The 25068-nt window shown below is 41.4% G+C and overlaps 3 protein-coding genes across 3 annotated transcripts in view; 1 reads left to right on the forward strand and 2 right to left on the reverse strand.

Moving 5' to 3' along the window:
- prkg2 (protein kinase cGMP-dependent 2) overlaps positions 1-4929 on the forward strand; it is a 48129-nt gene extending 43200 nt beyond the window's left edge. The window contains exon 19 of the mRNA XM_069169294.1: positions 430-4929. Coding sequence (XP_069025395.1) covers positions 430-525 — 96 coding nt within the window. The 3' untranslated portion in view covers positions 526-4929. The remainder of the gene's footprint in view (positions 1-429) is intronic.
- On the reverse strand, positions 4780-12504 carry bmp3 (bone morphogenetic protein 3). The gene is made up of 3 exons (XM_069169297.1): positions 11955-12504; positions 9964-10889; positions 4780-7566 (listed from the first exon to the last, which is right to left on the reverse strand). The coding sequence occupies exons 1-3, from the start codon at positions 12229-12231 to the stop codon at positions 7375-7377; spliced, it is 1395 nt and encodes a 464-aa protein (XP_069025398.1). The 5' UTR covers positions 12232-12504; the 3' UTR covers positions 4780-7374.
- Positions 12505-13409: 905 nt separating this feature from the next.
- Positions 13410-25068, reverse strand: part of cfap299 (cilia and flagella associated protein 299) — a 78246-nt gene continuing 66587 nt past the window's right edge. Inside the window, exons 5-6 of the mRNA XM_069169301.1 lie at positions 21254-21383; positions 13410-17796 (exon numbers count right to left, since the gene is read on the reverse strand). Coding sequence (XP_069025402.1) covers positions 17704-17796; positions 21254-21383 — 223 coding nt within the window. The 3' untranslated portion in view covers positions 13410-17703. The remainder of the gene's footprint in view (positions 17797-21253; positions 21384-25068) is intronic.

The raw sequence follows: 25068 nt of genomic DNA on the forward strand, positions 1-25068 counted from the left end.
GTGGTGTTAATAAATAAACTGATGGTGTTAATAAATAATCTGATGTTGTTAATAAATAAACTGATGGTGTTAATAAATAAACTGTATCGGCAGCTTTGTGTGTGAATAATTTACTTCCAATCATGAATTAAATGAGCTAAACTGCAGTGTGTGAACTGCTTTAACGTTTAGTGTGTAAATAACATTCTAGTCTCACACAGCTGCTGGATTACTAAACCAGATGAGTGGATGAAAAGACTTTTAAATTGTTACCCAGTATTTTAATTACAGTTCATAATTTACTTTATGATGGCAAGAATGACCACAATATGTGTTGACTTTACCAGTTACCATTTTCGATTTGGTAAATTAGGACAAAACTTAGTCAATACTTCAGGAGATATCAAACTCTCACCATCTCCTTCTTCCTTGTATTTGTTTCCACAATAGCTCACAGGACCAACAGATCACAGTTACTTTGACAGCTACCCTCCAGATGAGGACAGTCCTCCTGATGAGCTGTCCGGTTGGGACATGGACTTCTGAGAAATTCTGCTTTCCATTATTTTCCTTACATTTCACACCCTCATGACAAATATATAATGAGCAAGGTGGGATTTCAGGTGACCTCAAATCACCTTCAGCAGCCAAGAGAGAGGTCCTCATATTCTGGGGAACAGCAGCTGCAATCAACCAGGTGTTTCATGGACTTCCTGTTTGCTTAGCGAACTCAACACAGAAGAACAGAGACCGGAGAATTTTTGCATCAGGTGTGAACAGCTAGTTATGTAACTGTCACTGCCCTTATTGGTAATACATCTGACTGGCACTTTAGCTAACCAAATATAGTTTCATGTTAATAGTGGGACAGTAGCAGTGGCATGTTAGCATTAAAGCTAAAATCCACAATAAAAAAAGTTACTTATGTCCTCAGCAATCTGTTACTGAGAAACGTTGCTCCTGAATGGTGCTGTGGAGAAACTGTGGGAAAAGTAGGCTCAGTAAAAACATCGCTGGGTTTTACTTTGAGGTTGGTTAAAGAGAACCAGCTCTGCATTTTAACTGGTTCCAAAATTAGTAGAAGAAATATACATGAACATTATAACTTTTTCATTTTCAAAGTCTTTATGTGCTTAAGTCTGGAATTAAAGTTATTCATCCTCACAAAAGAGAGAGTTAAAAAAAAAAACATCGTCTACCATCAACAGTGGGAAGGAACAATGCAACATTAGATGCTCTGTTGTCTTTGATGGAGTTTCAAAGATTTGAAATAATTGATTTCAGCTTTGGCTTTGCTAAATTAGCTTGCAGGCAAATTACTCAGGAATATTTCTCAGCTGTGGATGTAAAGCTTCATCTCTTCTTACATTGGAAGGGGTACTCTTGAGTCAGATCAGTGTCCTTTGACATTGTATCAGGTTTTACAATCCTAAATCAATTTACATTCATATACAAAAAATATTGATGGCTGGACTGCACCAGAAAGACCCGCCCTATGAGCGGGATGTCTGTCAGTGATTGAGCGAGTTAATTGTCAGGTTTTCTTCCAAATTTGTTGCAAATTTAAAACCCAATTCTGAGAAATTCGTCAATATAAAATCCAAATTTATCAAGTATTGTTATGCAAAGATTAAGCGAGGAAAGAGGAGTTAAAGCAGCCAGATGTCAGTGCTAATGTCTTTGGTGCGTTCACATCAGTACTGATCAGATTACCCAGTGCCGACGTTAATGCCATGTGTGAACAGGGTCTGGGTGATAAAGTGACTGACTAATGAAGTTACACCATTGGTTGGCTGAATGCCAGACTTCCTGTCTACATTTAAAATGAAAAGCCTGTGTTTCAAAATAAAAGCCCTCTAGCTGTTCATAAATGATCCAACCGTATACCAGGTTTGGACCTTGTCTTGTTTTCAGACACTTTTCTCTGAGCTCTCAAGATGGCTCCAAATGTTTTTTGTAAAGAAGTTGGTGGTAAAGCTGCAGAGTTTGTATGTCCTCCAGCTGAGGGAACGAGTCCTTGTGCAGTTTGTTTATGATTTTAGAAGAACAAAGGAGGGAGGAAGGCCATATGAGTGGAGATGACACTGCAAAAAAAGAAAAGCAACCTGAGAACCAGCACAGTTGGGAGCAGAAATTAGTCCGGATGAAGAGTTCTTTGGACCAACAGTTTTAATCCTCACACTTCCTCCGCTGCCCAAAACCTGACACGTCTGAAAACACAAACACCTCCTCTACTTTGAATTCTAAAGTGTGAGCAGAGGAAATATTGACCTTTTTGAGGCTGAGTCAACTCTGCGGTTTGTAGCTTCTTAAGCAGACGGGGAGTTCTGCTCGGCCCGCGCTGATGATGATGATGATGTGAGGAGGAAGAGCCAAAACGAACAGAAAAAACCTTCGAGGAGATTCTTACGGTCAAAAAATTATATGTAGTTCCCATTTGTAAACACTAGAGGTTTACAGTAAATGGACTGTGTACCATGCGTCTGTATATACTCTACACTGTAAAGCACAAGCATCAGAAATACACAGTTTACACAATCCAAGTTCCTTTCTGTAAACCTTCGAACCGGCTGAGTGAAGTGTGTTAATATCACAAACTGTAGCTGAGCTGTGACTCCGATGGTAGAGTGAGTCGTCTACTGTTCACTGGGTTGGTGGTTCAATCTCCGCCTCTGTTAGTCGTCATGCCAAAGTGTCCTTGGGCAAGACACTGAACGCTGTGTGACTGTGTGTGATAATATCTGTGTATGCAGTATCTGTGGCCTTAACATGATGACTACTGATTTCTGGATACTCTGCTTCTGAATATTTTAGATAGAACAAATCTTCTTCGATTGGTCCATTTAAATGTTAATCACTGTGGACGGTTTTACTCAAACAAAACGGTCTATAATAACATTAACTGCTGCATTTCTGTGGCCCTAACCCGATACATCTGATAAATTCATCCTGACGTGATGTTGATGGAAGCCAGTAGCAAAAATAATAAATGCATTTAAAAATTAGGGCGTACATGGCTGGTTGTAAATCATCTTCAATGTTTACCATTTCGTGGCCATTGTCTTGTTATTTTCTGTGAACAAAGCCAGTTTTAAAAACAATACATCTGCTGTGAGATCTGATTGGCTCTTATTTCTCCAACCAGGAGTGTCACTAATGAGCAAACATTGATTGTATTTAAACTAATGAATAAATTGGGTGTTCGGGCAGCAGATTGGACGCTGTTGTTACTGAACATCCTGGCTTACGTGACACGACACAGAGACGTCACTAAACCTGCTCTACTGCAAAATATTGCTTCATTTCTGTGGATTTGTGACTGAGCTGTCAAAATCTACGAAAACAGAAAGTCTCCAAATGTATTTAGATGTTCACTGAACATTCGTAGCTCCAGATATCAAGTCGAAGCCCACAGGTGACTGATTTATGTGTTGTGCTGCTGCTTTCTTTCTTTTCTGTGGATCACTCCTGCTGTGTTCCAGATGTTGTTCTTGTGTTCCAGATGTTGTAGTTGTGTTCCAGATGTTGTTCTTGTGTTCCAGGTGTTGTAGTTGTGTTCCAGATGTTGTTCTTGTGTTCCAGGTGTTGTACTTGTGTTCCAGATGTTGTACTTGTGTTCCAGATGTTGTTCTTGTGTTCCAGATGTTGTTCTTGTGTTCCAGATGTTGTACTTGTGTTCCAGATGTTCTACTTGTGTTCCAGATGTTGTTCTTGTGTTCCAGATGTTGTTCTTGTGTTCCAGATGTTCTACTTGGTGTTCCAGATGTTCTACTTGTGTTCCAGATGTTCTACTTGTGTACTAACTCTCTAATCTGAGTACATCAGTGTGTTCTCACTGTCAGTACAGAAACATCAGAACACCATAAGTTCCAGGATGAATCACTCAGAACGCTCCAGAAAAGAAGAAGTGTGAAACTCTGAACACTTTCCACACTAAACGGTCGCCATCTTGCTCTGTAGAGGAAGGGGGCGGGGCCACCGACGTAAAGGATTTTCAAATTAAAAGCGTGTGAGGAAGCTGCAGCTGTTCCTGAACACAACGTGTTTGTTCTCTGCTGCTGGACAGAAGAATCAGAGTGTTTATTGAGTGTTAAACAGAGGACACAAAAACACACTGAATTCTGGGTAAAATAATGAAAGCTGCAGATATTGTGGAGGCTGATGTGTTCACATGATGAGGTCATTTCCTGTTTGAAACAGCACTACTCTGTCAATATTCCTGCACTACACAAGTAAGAGTCCTGGCATGTAAGAGTACTATTTGTTGGTGTACTGATGGAAGTTTGTCATCTGGAACACAGCATAGGATTTACTGGAGATGTGCCGAAGTCGTATGTCATTTATTTAATTTCACGACACACATACTACATTATCTACAGCTGCCTTTGTCAAGTGCAGTCCTGCAAAATATGCAACCAAGTATCACAGCAAAGCGTGAAATAGACACGCCGATCTACTACAGCAAAGCGTGAACGACAGGAAACCGTGTAACTGTCACGCCTAGACAGGCCAAAGCGTGTCTACTTCACGTTTTGCCGTGATACCTGGTTGAAATATGTTGTGTACCTATACTGTATATAAAATGTAAATATTAAAACGTAAAATATTATTTTGGGGGAGTTTTCAGCACTACTGTATATAGAGGTATGCTTCTAAGTTTTGTAATTGCATTTCAGTAATATTGATACTGTGTTTCACTCAGAATGATACCAAGAGAGAAAGTAAATAAATTTGGAGTATTTTGCTTTGTGTGACTAACTTTCTAAACCTCCAGGTTTAGAAACCGAAACAATCCTCGATAGATCTGCATACTTTTATTTGTTTCTTTGAATGTTTCGGGAGGCGGGTCGGAGCTTCAAACAGTTCAGCACACGTTCAGATCAGTAGTGACAAATGTCCATCACAGATATAAAGACCTGTCAGAGCTCCACTCCCCACATCCCAGACCACACCTCTATAAGATATGCAACATACAGGAAATAAATAGATGCATGTTAAAGGTCTTTTCAATATACAAATATATTTTATGAAGCTTATTGTACAAGCATTTCTTTTTTTTTACCTACAGCATAACATTTACAGGTTAAGATGGAACAGTGAGCTGATATACTGAACTGTCTATAAATGTAATGCATCATAACTGCACTGCAAAAGTTTCCACCTGCAGAAAAAGCAAAGGCCCCGACAGTGACTGTGTAGCAGTCGTCTGTAAAGTTGTACGGTGACAACCAGAGGAGGCCGCTGCACTCTATAGCATGCATTTTAAAATCTGTATTGGCACAAGACAAAGAAGAACAAACTGTAAAAAGTGTCAGTACAAAATATATAAAGTTAAACAATCTGCCCTTACGCATTGACATAAAATAAATGTCTCTGGAATATCAAAATAGTGAATTATTTGACATACATTTTAGAATAAATTCCACTGACGATCATATTTATCATAAGAATATGCACTATGTTCACTCTCTGCATACTACTTTGTACCATAAAAAAATATTCTCAGCTGCTTGCTTTGACTCGAGCTTCACTGCGAACTGATTTCAGTTCTCTGAACAGGCGACGAATCAAATCACACTTTTTCAAAAGCAGAAATCCACCCATTCAAAAGGCACTTCTATTTCAAAGAGGCATCAGACTGTCATCAGCGTAGAGTGAGCTATATACAGGAACAATGTACAGGTGTACAGAAAAAAACGTTCGCTGCTAAATAAGTCTATCTGCTCTGAATAAATATTTGGTTTTAAGAACTGTGACAATAATACACAACTCAGAGCAATGCAACATGTTAACTGCTCTTCTTGTTCATTGTTGATCACATGACACACCCTCTGATGATTTATGTAAAACTCACTCTGTAATAATATATGATCATTTTAAGCTTATGTGAGCCAGAAAAAAACAAATGTAGAACATATATTACTCATCATTTTAGCTTTTCATACTAAAAATATCTGAATTATTTTTTTGTCTTCATTTACGAAGTTGTGAAAATCAGATCCAAACCTTCATGTTTCCTCTTTTTTAGCACTTCCTGCCCTGCTACCATTCACTGTAAATAATATCTTACAGTTAATGAGAAACATGCACAAAAATCACGATTTTCATTGATCTCAGCTTTCCAAATAATTCTGGTATTTTTCCATCAAAATATGTTAAAAAAGAAAAGAAAATGAGCCTCAAGGAAAAGTAAAGCAAACCTGATTCCAGACCAGCAGTTTCTTCTGACTTCATACTGATTTTTTTTTTTTTTTTTTTTTTTTTTTTATAAAAACAGATTTCTAAAGATATTCTGCTGAAAATATGATACATAATTTTAAAAACCATGTGATGGCAGCATCTTCTGAACTTAAATGATGCCATAAAAAAAAAATAAGTTCAGCCTCATATCAGGCTCACGGAAACCACAAATATCAGCAGCGACTTGTTTGATTTCTTTCTCAACTTATCAGGTCAAACACTGGTTTTTTAAAAAAACTCCTCATTATCACTGACTCATCTGTTCAATGTCATAGTTTCACTTTTGATATCTAACTAACAAAATGAAGTCTGAGGTTTACTTAAAAAGCTTTTCTTTGTGAAGCAGAACGGTTTCATGAATGTCCTGTAAATGCCCACATTTAAACTGTTAATGAAGACCACAAAATAGTAGCTTACTCATAAAAAAAACTCTTCAAATGTAGTTTCTGTACAACAGCTGAGTTTTGATCTAAACATAAACATGGAAGCGATCTACTGTCACAAGTTTGGCTTTGGAGTCTAATATAACCGTCTATAGCAGCCGAGCCAATAGTTACACAATAACTTCTCATATAGTGAATAACACAGTGACAGACATAAATACTTATACATCATAACAAAAACCATGCACGTGCGAGCAGAGGTGACTTTGTGGTCGTGATCGAAGATGACTTCAAGCTGTGGAGGACAGAAAGGTGAGAAAGAAAGAGCCCGTCAGAGGCGTCAGTTCGAGCCGAGATCATTTTGTTCCTGAAAAATGAAAATTCTCCTTCAGTTTTTTGTCTCTCTTTTGCCTCTCTTGGTATTTGGATATGTTGATGGTGAGTTTATGATGCATCCACCTCGCTATCACCCAAAGGAGACGTGAGCAGCGATGATAAATAGATGAAGAGTGGTGCTGCTGGTGGAGCTCAGAGATTTGGGTTTCCAGTAATGTTCCACGAGGAAAACTCCCAGAATCCATTAGTTCCCATAAACAGAGCGGCCTGCTCCTCACCTGCAACCAGACAGACTCTCCTCCAGTGCAAAAAGGGAAGCTGTGTTCAGTGGATGTTTGTGTGTGGCTGAAGAAACCGGAGGAGAGAGTGTGGTTTGTTTTTTTATTAAATCTCTGGATGATGTGAGGTCTGAGCGAACAGCTGTAAAAGAAAAGAACTATCTGCAGGCGCAGGAGTCCACAGTCATGTTGGGGTAGACTTTCAGCACCACGTTCTTGTCCTCGTCGAAGAAGAGGATGCTGAGGGAAGACATCTTCTCGGGGACGCAGCACGGCTCGGGGATGCCGGGGACGACGCCCACCGCCCGCACGATGCTCTGGATGGTGGCGTGGTTCGAGGGTTTCAGAGCCTGAACAAAAGGAACGGAAAAAAATCAGAAAGGCAATTTAAAACAAAAATCTTTCTTTTAATTATATGCAGAAATGAAGCTAAATTATTTATTGCTTGGCATATTGTTATAACGTTCTTTTCTAGATGCTTTGTACATTCCTATTCGGGCATCATTCCTCTCTGGAATCCTCAAGTTAATTGCCAAATTCCCAGAAAAAGGCATCACTCGAAAGAAGTCTGACCACAAAGAGAGCAGATGTTCATATGTTTTTCTTCTATCAAATTTATTTATGCGGGGAAAACCAAATGAAACAACATAATTATTAGTAATTGTCCCTAAATTAAGTTAATGTGCGTCACAGTTTATGGACCAACCCTTTGGCTTGATAATTATACCGTACTGGCTGCACTTGTGCACACGTACTTTTATGTGTAATGGCAGATTATTGGCGCCACTTCAGGTGCATTTACTTTGAGTTTCACCTTCACAAGCAGCAGTTCAATTTCAACCTGTCTGATCAGGTGACGAATCATTTCATGGCCCACCTGACTTGGTTGTAGTAATAATCATCCTATATGAGCACGGTCATAAAATAGTGAACCAATCTGTGAAAATAAGTTAAATTAAACAGAAAAACGGATTTTTCCGTTCAGATTCCTGCAGGCTGTCTTTTTCAGAGCTCTTTGTGTTTTGCTCCAACGTCTGTCAACCAACATTCATGGATCATTTATCGAGGCAGCATAAATAATATCTAACAGCACATTGTCGTGTGGATTCTGCAAGCAGCTGCAGATACATCATCTGAGGACCTGAACGTCTGCAGGTCACACAGCTGATCAGCTGCTTCTCCCCACACATCACAAACAACTATAGGCAGGGCACCTTCTAATAGCAGCTATTTAGCAGCTTCTAATAGTTTAACCTGACAAAGGAGGAACGATATCTGAGGATCAGAGGCTTGTCTGACTGGAAGCCTGCAGGAGAGGGAGGCGGCTGCCTCGACGGCCCCGAGGCCAAACTTCTGGGACTAATTATTTCCATCTTAAAAGGCCGCTGACTCCGAGGTAATGAATTAAGTGGATGGGACGGGTGCATTCCGGCCATGTTTTAAATACCTGTGATGTTATCTTGTCGCTGCGAGAGGAGCCGATGTACAAACAGTCACTCTCGCTTATTTATGTGGAAACAATATTATTTTGTGCTGAATCTGAACAGAAACGTTCAGAATGCTGCCTTCAGGATCCTCGTTGGTTCGCCTTGATTATGGTATTAAAGTCTGATTGATTTTTGATGTGGAGGTCAGACACCTGCTGCTGAGGAAGCTGAACATCTCCGTGTTTTTCACTTTTATCTACGAAAACCTCAAAAAACGTTTTGTCTGGATTCCTGTAGAAGATAAAAGCAGAGCAGCTGCTGTAACTAGTTTATCCCGGCGGTTGAAGATTAAAGCAGATGGAATACATTTGTGAAATTATCATCTATAATATAAGACAGAATGATTTTAGGAACTTCTGATGTTAATGTTCCCCGAGCAGTAAAAGCAACAGTAAACAGGATGATCTGCGCATTGATAGCAGAACGTAGCCTGTTCTATTGACATAATGTACACTGCATGGAAAAAAGCTCAGTGTTTGAACTTTGAACATGTAGATGATGTGTCCTCTGTACTTTGGTCACTAACATCTGATCACAAGAAATAAAACCGGGTTTCAGGACGTGTTGGATCAAAGCCTGTTGTGCATTCTTACAATACTGAAACCCGTTTGGCTTCTGACCTCTAAAAGCAAACGAATGTCTGTACGTATTCACATTGTCACGACTTGCACACATGTCTTATGGTACAACCCAGTGTCACGGCAAAGCGTGAAATAGACACGCTGGCCCACTACAGCAAAACGTGAGCTAGCCGCGCTTTGGCCTCTCTAGGCGTGACAGTTTCACATTTTGTAAGCGTGAAACTTACACGCAAGTAAAAGTAACGTAACAAAGGATAATGTAACCAAGTACAAAGGACATTTTCAGAAGTGTTAGACGGCAGGAATCAGACTCATTAGACTGACATGTGCGCTGCAGAGGTTCGAATCCAGGAGGTCACAACACTGATCTTGAGTTGACCTTTTTCAAACACCAACCATGTGTTTTTCCTAAAAGTTACATTTTCCTGTAAATCTCATGGCTCTAAACATGTGAAACTGTCCCAGGCCAACGCGTGTCTATATCACGTTTTGCTCGAGTGGAACAGCGTATCGATTTAACGTTTTACCGGGTTGTATGGTAATGCCTGGGTCACCCAAAGAGCATTTTTTCTCCTGTTTGAAGGCCTAATTCCTAAAGAAAAGTCAGCATTAACCCTTGCGACCCCTCATATTTGTCTTGAAACTTGTTAAGGTGCAACTACGAGGCTCTGAGTCTCACCTTCGGCATGGGGAACTGGCAGGACCCTGAGCAATAGTAGGCGTCAAAAGACTTCGGTGATATAATCCATTCGCTCCATCCGATGTCAGCGAAGTCCACCTTCAGGTATCGGCGTGCACAGTTCCTGGGCTCGTTCCACTGCTTCTTCCGCGCCTTTTTAATCGTCTGCTCGTCGAACTGCAGCAGAGGCATCTTGTGCCGCTGATTCTTGCGCGTCTTTTTACGCGGCCGACGGGCCTGCTTGTTTTCAAAAGGTTCGTACGGACTCGTCTCGTCCCAGCCGGTCGTCTCGTACGGATACTCCGGCCCGGGAAGCTCGTTGTTCTGCAGCGGGAGGAGAACGTTCACTGAGCGTCTGTGTCTGGGCTGCGGACCTTCTCGTTCCGTGTTGTTTCGCTCTCGCAGTCCCAGTTTGTGGAAGCTGTGTGAGACGGAGCCGTCCCCCCCCACCGAGTGGTGTCTCTGCAGGGAGGCCACCACGCTCTCTGGTTCTGAGATGGCCGAGTCGTTGGCGTAGACCAGGATGTAGGGGGAGCGATCGGACAGGAGCTGCTTCCACGGCTGCGGCCCCTGCGAGGCCACGTCGATCCCGATGAGCAGCTCGTCGTGGTGTTTGGCCTGGTTCACCACACGCGTTACGTCCTTCCACTGCCACGATATGAAGTCCCTGTAGAGGGTGGAAACGTTGATCCGGACGTGTCCCAGAGTCCTCATCTTGTTGTCCACGGAGGCGAAGCTCCAGATGACCATGTGGATGTGGCTGTGCCTCCGGGGCCCGTGGCGGATGCAGCTCTTGGACGTGGAACAGCCCGCCGTGCCGTTCTGGAGGTCTCCGATGTAATAATGAAGAGTGGCGGACAGAACGTCTTCTGACTGCGTGAGCGAGGTCAGGTTGAAAACCTGCAGCTGCTTCTTGTTTATAGTGCCTGTGTATAATGAGGAATAGTATTCATACAATGCAACACAAGTACACATCATTTCAATAACTAAGGGGGCAATAACAATAATAACGTGTAAAATAATGATGAATGTATGATGTATGATTATTATATAATATCTCATTGCTTTAAGTAAGAAAACTGAACCTCTACTTATAGATGGAGAGACATACTTTATTTATACCAACAGGGGAAATTGTACAAAATAAGTACAGTATATTTATTATACTGGGGTGGAAGCATGGACAGACAATTGAGAAAATGTGTTCATAATTTGGGTGAACCTGCCCTTTATGTTGCTGTAACATGCAGCTACTGGTCGATAGGAGGCAGTAGAATCTAACGAAGACTGGAAGTGGAAGCTGGTCGTCTTTAATGGTGCCCACGTCCAAGAGATAATATAATAACACAGCAAGGATGTCAGAAATCCAGATTTCATTACTTTTAAGTTTCTACAAAAGTTTCAGAGAAATAAAATTAAAATGAAACGCAGAATCTCAGAGGAAGCTCTCCAGTTGTGCAGAAACACATGCAGGCTGGGAAGCTGCCAGATGCTGGCTCGAGTTCAAATCTATCGAGACTGTCTGACAGTAAAATCAGGTGTGAAAACAACCGTGTCGAAACTAAACCATGTTTAGTTCAGTGCTACGATCTGATGCGATTCTCTCCTCCTGGCATGAAGAGGGAGAAACAGGTTGATCACATTTCCCTGACTGGATCAACAGGTGTATTTGACTTTATGCTCACTAAACCAATGCAGGAATTACATCGATTTTCACGACCTTTGCCGTTTTTTTAAAACCTAAAACAAGATCACAGACGTTTTTTTTCTGCTTAAGTAATCATCGTTTTTCAATTTTGGCTAAATTGCGCAGACATTCTGTGGATACACAGCTCGTTGCGTGCAGATATTTCATGCTGAGAAAGACAGCAGGACACGTAAACATATCAAATTTATATGCCATAAATACACATAATAAAACACACATGTATGTCCTTTATAAACAAGCAGAAGTTACTGTTCCAAACATGCGTAAAGCTTTGGACACGTACCCCAGTGCGCTTTGAAACTGCGAACAGTGTTGCCGTCCTTGAAGGGAAATCCAGCCCGGTTGTACTTTGCGTAAAGCATCTGCATGTGCTCTGTCATTGTATCCTGTAAAAACACGTCGTGCTCTTCCTTCGTCGTGAACTTTTTATCCACCGAATGCGTAAAATCCACCTTCCGTCTCTCGGGGAAACTGTCCGTTTTCAGCAGCGCGCAGTATCCAACGCACAGATAGCTCCATCCGTAAAGCAGCACGACCACAAACCGACAGTAGAGAGCCATACTGGAGCCAGAGGAAATGTAGGAAACAGAAATAATAACAGCACGTTTCCGAAAGTGGTACCTATCTCCAAAAAGACATCGGCTACCATCACCCGAGGAGTCCTGTGTGAGAGAAGGACACCATCACCTTTGACACCAGTCACAACACGAGAGAAAGGCACGTTATCCAAGCTCCGTCTCTGCCTTTGATAAGTGGTAGCTCTAAATATGAATGAAAAAAGGTTCCGACCCAGGATGAGGTGTGATACAGAAGAAGAAGAATTCTCTCCCAGAAACAGCGACCGTCTCAGTTGGGAGCTCTGAGCTGATTTCAGGAGCAGCAGTCAACCGTCCCCCCGTCTCAGCTTTCATTGAAGGTAAAGCATGTTGTGCTTGGTATTATAGGGCTTGTGGGACCAGCTGGGTATTCCTCTTACACACACACACACACACACACACACACACACACACACACACACACACACACACACACACACACACACACACACACACACACACACGTGAGAGAGAGAAAGAGAGAGAGAGAGAGAGAGAGAGAGAGAGAGAGAGACAGTTTCCTGTTCAAACTTCTCCGCACATTCAGCCTGGAGACAAATGATCTGGTTATCAGCAGCTGAAGGAGGCTGTCGCTGTTTTGTCGGTTGATTAGTGACTGATAAACTATTGATATGTTATTAAAGGGCATTTCACTGATTTATAGAATGATTTCAGCAGCTAAACTGCTGCCACAGAGCAGCCGCTCCGTGCGTAATTTCTACTCCGCAGAGCTGTGCGTCTGTGCCGCGCGGCTGAATGAAGCGGCTTATTGACGGCATTAAAGGCTTTCTTCCCTATTTAGTTTAGTTCTATGGAGATAAGCACACACATCCTGTACCATCACGGTCCGATCCGGATGCTGTACTGTTCCCCACCTCCCCAACGCCACCCCACAACAGCCCATCAGGCGGGGTTTAAACACCCCACCCCCCCGCCACTGGGCTTCTCTTTCAGGGCCACTCGGGAGGAAATGATTAGGGCATTTCTCCGCCCTGGGACATCTGATGACAATAATATTAGCATGGCATGTCCTTCATAGCAGTCAGCAGGCTGAACGGATTTCATGGCTTTAACGGAGAGGAGATGGGCACGAGAGCATCAACATAAACAGCAGAGTGAAATCAGCTGGAGGCAAATCAGGGTAATACATCTACATTTTTAATCACACAAACCAGAAATTACAAGATCAACAAAATGTCAAATAATTTGGAATATTTAAGAGAAAATTAATAACTGCTCAAATCTTATAGCAGTGAATTTATTAGAGCTGTTATTATATATTCATTCAACAAGTTGAACTGAAAAAACATGATTAAAAGTAGCCTATAACATGACTGATATGGCTTCATAACAGGATTATCAGGAGTTAGCAGACATTACATGACTTTCAAAGGTTTAAACATGTGGAAGATGCTACTGCAGATATTCATTAAAAACAGAAAAGTAAAAACAAACAAACATGATAATTATTAAAGAAAGGGAACTTCGACTCAGCTGAGAAAGTGTCACAATAATCAAACACATGAAGGTGAAGTATGTATCTCCCTGAAAATAAGTTCCTGTGAGTTTTAACAAAAGTACACATATCCTAAGATTTAGTTGATCAGAGCTCACATATCATAATATCATAAATCATACCTGTTGTGTTCAAGCTGATATTTAAAATCTTCATAAAAATGTTCCCATATTATCACCTTTTGAACAAAACACATCTCCAAACACAACTACAATATTCAGTTTTAATTGTAGCTTCAACTGCGGTCAGTTGTGTCTTTTTGTGTTTCTTTTACTTTTGAAAAAATACCTTTAAATAATATGTAATAAATATGTCAATCTGTTCAAACAAATGCACTGAATTAATTCTTTCATGCCATTTTTTTTACATTTCACATGATGGCCATAACGTTTCCGGTCACACAGAAGATGTCAACACAACAAGACACAAAAAGACGTGAAATGAAAATGTTTCTTTTTCCGCGGAGATGACTGAACAGCGTCGTTGCTCTCCACAGCCCAGTTTCTTCTCTTCACCTCATGTTGTGTGTATTGGGACCGAGTCCGGCCTCAGACTAATAAAGTCACGCTTCAGTTGAAACCCCAACAGCTTAAAAGCCCCATAAAAGAAATGAAGTGGGACACAACTATTTAACTTGGACTTTATTGTGAAATCATTACTATTTACATACAACATGATCTGTTGGAGTCACTGCCAGTCACTTTTTTAAAATATTTTTCATGAGGCCTGGTCTTCCACAGAGGTAAATAAAAGGTAACAAGTCAACCTCATGAGAAATACTCTGATTTTCTTGTTGGACAAACTGGTGTTTTTTTTTTTTTTTTTTTCATGTGCAGATGTTTGAAAGGAGAGAACTCCTTCCAAACTAAGACTAAGACCAAACTAATAAGTTCGTTTCTTCTTGTCCTCTTTTCCTCAGTTCTCATGGTTTAGTCCAGTCAGTGTCTTTTTCCTCGTCCTCTGTTTTTCATGTCACTTCCTGTTTTATTTTGGTAACTCAGCTTGTGTCTTGTTTCTGTTGTCTTTACTTCCTGTCCTCTCACCTGTGTCTGATTGTCCGTTCGCCCAGATTGTTTCCACCTGCGTCTGAATGTCTTCTTGCGTATATAAGCTGTCTTCCTCCCACTTCTTCGCCAGGTCTTCGTAGTTCACAGCTCTTGTTCTTTGTCAGGGAGTTTTCCTTGTGTTTGACTGGAGCCTGTTGATTTCTGGATCTTGTGGATTGCTCTCTGGTTTGTGGACATTTTGGAATGAACTGTGACTTTGTTTTTGCCCTCATGTACCTCCACTGTGATTTTTTTTCAGTAAAGATCTTTCTGTCTGTGTGAGAGTCGTGCGTTTGTCTTCTCCCTCGTGATGAGCGGTTTCATCAGCGTCACCTGATCCACAGATGAATGAGCTGCAGCCTGTGAACATGACCGGAGTGAGATGAGGGTGATGTGTTCCTTTGCCACCTGTCCGGTTTGAGCTCTTCCTTCCAACACATTAAAGAAACCCAGCAGAGCAGATGGTGAGATCGTCGGGGAGGCGGTTTGTCTTCGCCCTGAAGGTTTAAACCAGCAGATCTGAATGGACTTCTCATCCTCATCACTCAGTTAGTCCGTTTTGATGAGACAACAGTAAAAAGATAAAAGTTTTTTTCAGAGCAGTTTTTGCAAACAGACATTAAAAAATATATAAATTTAAAGATGTGTAACATTACATACATTTAGAAGACAGAATGGGAGAGAATACATTAAGGACACCCAGTCGATCTGCTTTTTATAACTTTGTTCATCACCGTCCCAAAACAGGCCCAGAAATCTAGTCTGCTTCAAAACAATGAAAAGAATAAAAGAATCGCATCGACTACGACGACCCGAGACCAGAGCCTCACTCCTCAAAACCCAGCTTCCACAGAACCAGAACCCAGATCCCCACGTTACCACACATATTGTTTCAATGAGGCCACTGGGTCCAATTTGGTCAGAACAGACGGAGGGATGCAGTCGGTGGATCGAGATGTTTGTGTTACAGCAAACTAATTTGTTTGAACCTCAGGACTCTCAGGAAAGAAAGAAAATGAGCAGCGTGGATGCCGGGGAAATTAATCCAGAGGCATAATAAATAAATGCTACGATGTCAGTTTAAAGGAAGAGCTCGGCAGTTTGGAAAATACAGAATGATTATTTACTTTATTGCGGAGAGTTAAATGAAAAGTTTGATACAACTCTCATGTGGGTGCAGTAAGTAGAAGGTACGCTGCAGCTGGAACAGTCTCCTGTAAAACCACAACTTTGGTTTGCGTCTGGATGAAGCAAACACGACGTGAAGTATAACAGCAAAGTGTGAAGTAGACACGCTGGTCCACCACCGCAAAACGTGAGGGAGACACGCTTTGACCTCTCTAGGCGTGACAGTTTCACATTTTGTAAGCGTGAAACTTACACACATGTAAAAGTAACGCAACGAAGAATCATGTGACAAAATACAAAGGACATTTTACGGCGTTAAAATGAATCAGAAACTGCCACGCAGGAGGCAGAGGTTCGAATCCAGGAGGTGACAACGGTAGTTGGTTTTTTTTGTTTCCTGACCCCACCCGAGGTTTTCCACAAAGTAAAATTTTCCTGTAAATCACACGGCTGCACGCATCGATAGGTTTCATGTTCGTCCACTACATGAAAACGTGACACTGTCACGCCTCGACAAGCCAAAGCGTGGCTACCTCACGTTTTGCTGTAGTGGACCAGCATGTCTATTTCTATGATATGATATGTCTGTGATACTGGGTTGCAACCGTCCCTTAGTTACCTTTAGCTGGACGAGCAGTTTTCTTCTGTTTCCTGTCTTTATGCTAAGCTAAGCTAACTCTGGCTGGATTTTCATTACCATACAGAAATGAGACCTCATTTAACTCATCTAACTTTCAGATATAAAATTAGCATATTTTATAATATTCGAACAAGAAAGCTGCATTTTTTTTTTTTTAACGTCGTGTCCACCTGTTGTATGTTTTCATGTAACATTGTTTTGTGGAGTGGTTTTTTAAGATTCAAAGAAAAAAGATTCAAAAGTACATCTATGTATAAAAGTGGATACTGCTTTTAGGATTAGAGCTCCATCTCCAGAGATGTTTCTTTGTAGAGTCTAAAACTACTTTATGAAAAATAAGAAGGACCCTCTTATTTGTCAAAGACAGATAATGTCACGTGTGGTAAAACTGATGAATACCATGTGTTTCAGTAACAGAGGCAAAGATGTACAATGAAAAGGGACAATTTTGCTAAAGGTCTTCTTCCTAATGAATCTCTACAGAGGACTGTTTGTAGAGTTGACTTCCACTAAGAATGTCACAGTGAATGACTAATATGTAAATGACAGAGCACTTTGATGTCCTCTAAAGTGTGCCTCGTGTCCGGGAACATGCGGAAAGCTTTAAGCCCATTACCCACTCTTCCATGCCGATCGGAGCTACCGCAGCCTGGGGGAGGACATAAAAGCAAACCCCCATCATCTTTCAAAGCTCTTACGCCTTTAATTTGTTTAGACAAACAGCACAAGACATGCCAGGCCCAACGATCGGACGGGCCTGAGGTCCCGGAGCAGGTTCTGGCCCCTAAATAGGCCAGCTGGCTCCAGGAATGACAAAAAAACACAAACAAATCCAAACTGGGCCTTAAATGGAATAAAGAAGAATTTAAGGTTGAAGTAACACCTCGAAGCCGTCACACTCGTCCGTCCACTTCTTCATCTGAGAATCCTCAATCGACAGCCATTTCTTCTTGTACTGCAGCACCTCCACCCAGATGGCATGCGTGACATGAGGGAAACAGTTAGTAAATGACGGTGCAACTACAGCAGCGGAGTCCAATTAGAGGCTTCCAGCGCGCCGCCATATGTCACGTACGGACGCACGTGTCGGCAGCCGCCTTTGAAGCTCAGACGGTCCTGATGTTGTGGTCGTAGATGACAGCGTGGACGTAGAGGTCCGACTGGAGGAGCGTCCTGCTGGTGTCCTCCCCGGGAGCAGACTGGAACACAGTTAGAGCCTCATCATTACGGTTCATTCAAATCGGATTCAGGCTGAATGCAGGAAGTCAATTTTAAAATTCCTTCATTCATGTGAAGCAGTGAGTTTTGGAGCCCCGACATGAGCATCTATATGACATTTTGGACTTTTACTGATCTCAAAAATTCGAGACCTTTCCTACTTCTCTTTGCTCTTTGTCAAACCTGCCGTCCAACAGGAATGGAAAACCAAACTATGACTTCAAAGAAGCTGCAACACAGACAGACTTGGTGCTAATTCTCAGAGTTTGGAGCTACAAACGGCATCTTTCCCATCATGTGACATCATCAGATTCAATGTAAATTCAAAAAATATCTCTTATTTAAGCAATATTACAACAAAGCAATAATACTGCAAATCGCAAAATATTAAACTTTTTGTTAGTGCGATCTCCGTTTCCATGGCAACACATGGGGGTATGACTAAGAACTGGAAAACAATCAGTCCCGTCAGTAAACTCTTATGTAACATATGTAATGTTTACTACTCCAGGAAGTAGTCGGACCCTTAGCAACCACCGTAGCAACAGAGAGGATTTCTAGTCTCCAACTGAATAAATACAGAAAAATAGAAACACTAAACTGATCAGCTAGTTCAGTCTGGTTGGAACAAAGATATCTGACGAACAAAGATATCTGACGAACAAAGATATCTGACGAACAAAGCTATCTGACGAACAAAGGTATCTGATGAACTAAGATATCTGATGAACAAAGATATCTGATGAACAAAGGTATCTGATGAACAAAGATATCTGATGAACAAAGGTATCTGATGAACAAAGGTATCTGATGAACAAAGATATCTGGTGAACAAAGATATCTGATGATCAAAGATATCTGATGAACAAAGATATCTGATGAACAAAGATATCTGATGAACAAAGATATCTGATGAACAAAGATATCCATGTTCTCATGTGTTTTTAACATGCTAGCTCCGTGTCATGTGTTCAAACCAAACCGGTCCAGCTAGCCTCCTCTAGGATTGTAAGTGCGTGACTATCCGTGGTGTTACGGTACGGGTGCTCGGAGCGACCAAAAAGGACCAAAAGAGACCCGACTTCACCAAATGGGTCATTTAATAGAACTAGAACAAGTAGAAACTACATTATATTACATATTATATAATATTCTATTCTAACTCTATTTTCCCATTGAGGAGGTGGAGGGATATTTCTAGTGATGAGCAGGATGTGATGTCATGATGATTTGTTCCAGATGTTCAGTTGACCAATCAGATCTCTGGGGGCGGAGCTACTTGTACAGATTTAAATTGTGACAGCTGCCATAGAAAGAGTATGTTAGCAATTAAACAAACCCACAGATCTCCAGAACACATCTCTGTAATAACAGGTACAGTAAAGGGAAGACCGAGTTCAGCATAATTCGACGGTGACTGGAACGGTTCGTTTTCCAAGATGCTTTGTGTTACTTGGACCGTCGGCGCTGACACGGCCCCACCACTAAGATGTGAAGCCACTACCAGCTGGGAACATTTATTTAAGGCTAAGTGTGTCAAAAGCTTCTGGTGGGAGTGGATCCATAGCCAGCCATTACACTCAATTTACACTTTTACCTCAAACACACTTGTGGGTGTCCTAATAAGTGAGGTCGTCGTCCTCTGCAAGTTCAAAAGAGTGTCAATAAAAATAGACCAATAAAAATGACTTCATAGGCTGATTCAGAGAAAACGGGAAGCACTGAAACCAAGATGGGTCCTGAACACTCACATCGTTGAGTAACTTCCTCTGTTCTTCAACTTTGAGCTTTTACTCCTTTTAATCCAGCCATTGTCACAGCTGAAATATGACCACCCTCCACCCCCAAACCCACCCCTCACACACACACACACACACACACACACACACACACACGCTCACACACACGCACACACATGCACACACACACACACACACACACACACACACACACACGCACACACGCTCACACACACACACGCACACACATGCACACACACACACACACACACACACACACACACACACACACGCTCACACACACACACGCTCACACACACACACGTACGCACATGCACACACACACACACACACACACACACAGACACACACACACACACACACACACACACACACACACACACACACACACACACACACACACTTCTTGGCTGGGACAGAAAAAGTGGTGACGGTGTGACAAAGGCAGAAAAACAATCAAACGCCCGTAAAGAGTTGTGATGGCAGCTTTGATTCTGGACCTGCGGCCGTATGAGCAGCGACTGAGCTCACGGTGGGTTAACAGCCGGACGGTTCTGTCCCCGCTCCGTGCCGAGCCAAGCTGGGCCGAGCCGAGCTGGGCTCTGGGCACACGGGTGGTTTGCTGTGTCTGGCTTCCTCTGCTTTCGCTTGTGTTTTTAATAGACAGCCTGGTCGGGGCGGTGCTCGACCACAGCTCGAATACTGTGCTGCCATTTTGGCGCTTGGCCTCAAAAACGCAGTCCCCACAGCTCTGTCTGCAATTTCAAAATAGTTCAGCCCCACCAGCGACTCCCCTACCCCCCAGCGAAGAGGGAAACTGGAGAGAAAAAAAACATGTCTGTCAGTCGTTATTCTTCCAGGGGCCCCGTCAGGCTGAGAGTGTGGAGGAAGCACCTGTCTCCAACCCCGTGATCCTCCATTTCTTTGTGCAGGTGGAAAGCAAATATCTTTCCCTCCCACTGATTTCTTTATCTTAGTCTCTGCAGCTTCTCCTCTTATAGTATCGGCTCCCTCTGAACTAACGTCTGTCTGATATCTGTGGTTTGTTGAAAAGTTGGTATAGAGGTTTTTTTTTGCTTTTGATGGTTAAAACTGGAGACAGTGGGAGAAATTAAGTTAAGAAATGCAACAATATTTATGATTAACAAACAGGATGTTGTGGCTAAACGGCAAGTTAGTCATCCGAGCCACAAGGACATACAAATCTGTTTTTAAAAATGCCCTTGATGCAGCACAAAGAATCTGAGAATATTTTTTACTCTAAAGCCTTTCTGCCCCCCACCCCCCCCCACCCTCCCCGGAGATAATTTTCCTGCCACAGAACAGTGTCACAGCGAAACGTCAGATAGCCAGGCTTTGGTCTCTCTAGGTGTGACAGTTTCACATTTTATAACAGTTTCACTGAATCAGAAACGGCCATGTGGGAGGCAGAGGTTCAAATCCAAGATGTGACAACGTTGTTCTTGAGTTGCTTTTTGTTTCCTAACCCCAACCATACTGTTTTTCCTAAAAGTAAAATTTGCCTATAAATCTCATGGCTGCATGCATGCAGCAGGTTTCATTTTCATCCACTACAGGGAAAAGTGAAACTGTCACGCCCAGTCAGGCCAAAGCGTGGCTATCTCACGTTTTGCTGTGAAACCGGGTTGCGGGAAAAACGCAATAACAACAAACCTACCAAGGGGTCGACATTCAGGATCTTTTTGTCCCTCTTGTTCTTGAAGAGAAGGCCGTTGGGGTCGTCATATATCACCTCAAAGTTGGGGCTGGAGTTGGACGTGGACAGCTGAGTCTTCCAGTTGTAGTAACTGTAGAAAATGGGAGACAGTAATTGTTGGATGATTGAGGTGAAGTCATGTTGAAGGCCGAAGGTGCTTTCAAACATTGTGGAGTTACAGCTGCATCGACATGTCGCTCATGTTCCTCACAGCGTCTCTCTGAGGCAAAATAACAAAAGTTGCCATCTTCATCTCACATGGTGGCACCAAACGCTTCTCTACTTGAGGCTTCCACCACCACCACGAGCATTACAGTGCAGGTGGTGACTGGGAAGGACGCTGCTGCAGGGTGGTGACCTGAGAGCTGATTGGTCACCGACAGATATGAAGAAGTCACCTGGGACTCTTGGATCTCAGGTGGGCAAGGTCATACATGAGTAGTTGTTCCACATGGCGCTGACTGTGTGGTGGTGTGTCCTACCTGACCTTTCTGCTTTTTTTCCTTTCCAGGCTCACACAGCAGGAGACTTTACAGAACATGAGCGCCACACTGAGGTCATCACTTAGCATGTTTCAGAAAAGATAGAAAACTTCACAGATTACAAAGTATTACACCGCCATCATTATCACATAATCATTCAAGTGCAGGTTATAAAACAAAAACTTGACTCTGCAGAAAAGAAATGAAAGGAAACTGCAGGGTAGTATCTTTCATAAGAAATGGAGAAGTCTGTTTCCAATTTGATCTTCAGGGCGCTGTTTTGGACTTCGCCAAGCCAGGCATTAAAGTAAAGCTGTGACTAATAAGCAAGTGAAACCAAAGAATGGTTCTGATTCCAGAATAAATGACTGATAAATGAATCGCATCCCATAAAATCCTGCTCTGCTTTTAAGTGTTGGGTTAACAGTGTGACAGTCAAAGGGACAAACAATCTTGGACTTCCAGGCTAAAATGTGCCTCCATTTCAGTGTGGGAGTTATTGTTTACCTATTACGCAATCAGATAGTGTTTATCCCTGTCAGATCATCGATCAAGTTACGATTCCTCAAGCAGTGTGTTGAAGGAAAAGTGTTTGTTGAAGGCAAAAAAAACCATGTCATTCTTTAGCAATAAAACTGGCAGATGGTCTCTCTTTGTTGACGTGAAATAGGAGGAAGGTTGGGAGTGGATGATACGGTTGAACACTGCATTGTTCTCATCTTAAGTTTGGACTCGGCACAGCCTTTCAGATGAAAAGAGCCAGGAATGGAATAAAAAAACAAAAACAGTCACAATTTTCAAAATTGCTTTGAAAACATTGAATGAGGCCCGACAGAGCGACTGTTCTCTGTCTGTTTATAGTTCATCAGATTATTTGGAACATATTTATGCAGCAAAACACTTTATTTGTGTTGCACAAATTATTTAATGGTTCTGAACAGTGATATTTTTCTGCGAAGTATTGTGATACCTTTTTAAAAAAAAATTACAGCATGACATGTTTGCAACCTCCATCGTTACTGATCATTTGGATTTAAGAAAAGTTTGAAGAAAAAAGACTGCAAAGTATTTTTCTAACATGCAAACTGACAAAAAGAAAAAAACAATAACTGTGGTAACAGGTCTGATTGTTGCTCCAGCAAATGATAAGTAAAAAAATAACCCTTGTGTCTTACATTGCTGTCCTCTACAGGCAGTAGTAACCGTGATACTCATCATTAGTTGTTCACATTACTCGTAACACAACTCCATATGTCACTCTGAGTCGCTGAAGTTCCTTCAGTGAGCCTTGGCCGCTCCCCAACAGAAGTTTGTGGTCCAACAACAAAGTTGGACCTCAGGGAGAAGATTCAGCGTAAATCTGAGAAGAGATACGCTGTGTTGGGGCTGAAGCTGCAGCAGCAAGCTGTAAATATGGGACCGTAACATAATGGACTGCTGCCAGCATTCTGCAGGTTATATTTCACTTATTGTGATGCTTTACTGGAGCTATTATATCATTAAGAGTAGATATAAAGTATTAATGCACCACCATTTTGTAAAATACATCTAAACATTTTGACATTTAGGGAAGGATCTCTGCGATCTTTAGGAATAGTTTGGCTCTTTGGCTGGTGTCAAGATGTTTGCTCTAAAACTTGTCCCAGAGGTAATCTCTTGTGGGACATAAAACCTTCCCACAAATACCCATTTGCATTTGAGCCATAAAAATATTTTCTGCCTGCAACATATTAAGCATGCTTGCTACAAATGACAAGCAAACATATAGTACAAGCAATATAAAAACGTACCCATGTGATCTCTTCAAAACCCACAGACCCCCGCTATGCAATTTGGGGAAATGTAAATACCTATTTTTGCAGAATGTTCCATTTTTGAATACCTATGAAAAGGACCAGCCAATAACGAAAGTGATTTCACTGCTGGTGTCCCGGCGACACTTTACTGGACTGGTTGCTTGTCATATTCCCAAAGACAGTTCTTCAGAATAAAGGGAGAGCATTAAGCCCCATGTTAGCACCAAGATTCAACGCAGTGACCCAGGTCTAAATCCTAGGGAGAAACTCGATTTTATATTTGTATTTAAAGACAACTAATGTTGACCAAAGTGCTGACAATACAAATTATAAGAATGAAATTGCAAATTTAAAAAAAATAAAAATAGCAATATAAAAAGAAAATATATAACATTATTCGATGTACAGATGGAAAAAATAAACAGCCTCAACTGTAATGTTTAAAGCTCCATAAACACAAGGCTCTACTTTCATGAATCGTGCTGTTAATCACCAAATTTATGGTACTGCGGGTTGGTCTTCACTGGCTTGGGAAGAGTTGACTAATATTAAAAACAACTCATACCCTGGTATTATGAGAACTGCTGCCCAGTGTAGGAAGAGGTTCAATAATAAAAGACAGAGTACAAAAAAACCTGCCCATTATAGGCGCCAAAAACTGGCATTAATTAAATGTAAAAGTGAACAAAGAACACTCATTAATTAAGTGAAATCAGGAGCTGAAATCAAGTTGAGGAGTGAACAGAAGTAAATTATTCACTCTTAAAAGTCCCGATCCAATTTATTTATTAACACTGATGAAGAGCAATGTGCTCCAAACATCACTGATGTTGCAGTGTTAATAAATAAACTGATGTTGTGGAGTTAATAAATAAAGTGATGCTGTGTGTTAATAAATAAAGTGATGTGTGTTAATAAATTAAGTGATGTTGTGATGTTAATAAATGCAGTGATGCTGTGGTGTTAATAAATAAAGTGATGTGTGTTGATCAATAAACTGATGTTGAGGTGTTAATAAATAAACTGATGTTCTGGTGTCAATAAATAAAGTGATGTTGTTTTGTTCATAAATAAAGTGATGTTGTGTGTTAATAAATAAAGCGATGTGTGTTAATAAACAAACTGATGTTGTGGTGTTAATAAAGTGATGTTGTGATATTAATAAATTAAGTGATGTTCATAAATAAAGTGATGTGTGTTAATAAATAAAGTGATGTTGCGTGTTAGTAAATAAACTGATGCTGTGTGTTGATCAATAAAGTGATGTTGTGTGTTAATAAATAAACTGCATCAGGAGCTTTGACTGTGAATAATTTACTTTCCAGTCATTAATGAACTGTCCTAAAGCTGCTATGTGTAACCTGCTTTAACCTTTGTTGTGTGAATCACTCTGGTCTCACACGGCTGCTAGAGTGGAAAAGACTTTTGAATTGTTACCCAGTAATTTAACTGCAGTTTCTTGCAGTTAACCTGAGTGTCTTTTATATCTAATGGCTGA

Source organism: Embiotoca jacksoni, unplaced genomic scaffold (assembly GCF_022577435.1).
Source record: "Embiotoca jacksoni isolate LCO1_2020_lvr unplaced genomic scaffold, fEmbJac1.0.p SCAF_44, whole genome shotgun sequence".
Classification (NCBI taxonomy): domain Eukaryota; kingdom Metazoa; phylum Chordata; class Actinopteri; family Embiotocidae; genus Embiotoca; species Embiotoca jacksoni.

Coding starts and splice junctions, on each gene's coding strand:
- bmp3 (XM_069169297.1), bottom strand. CDS start 12,231: ATGGCTCTCTACTGTCGGTTTGTGGTCGTGCTGCTTTACGGATGGAGC. Junction 10,890..11,954: donor CAGTTTCAAAGCGCACTGGG/GTACGTGTCCAA, acceptor CATTATACACAG/GCACTATAAACAAGAAGCAG. Junction 7,567..9,963: donor GCCAGTTCCCCATGCCGAAG/GTGAGACTCAGA, acceptor CCTTTTGTTCAG/GCTCTGAAACCCTCGAACCA.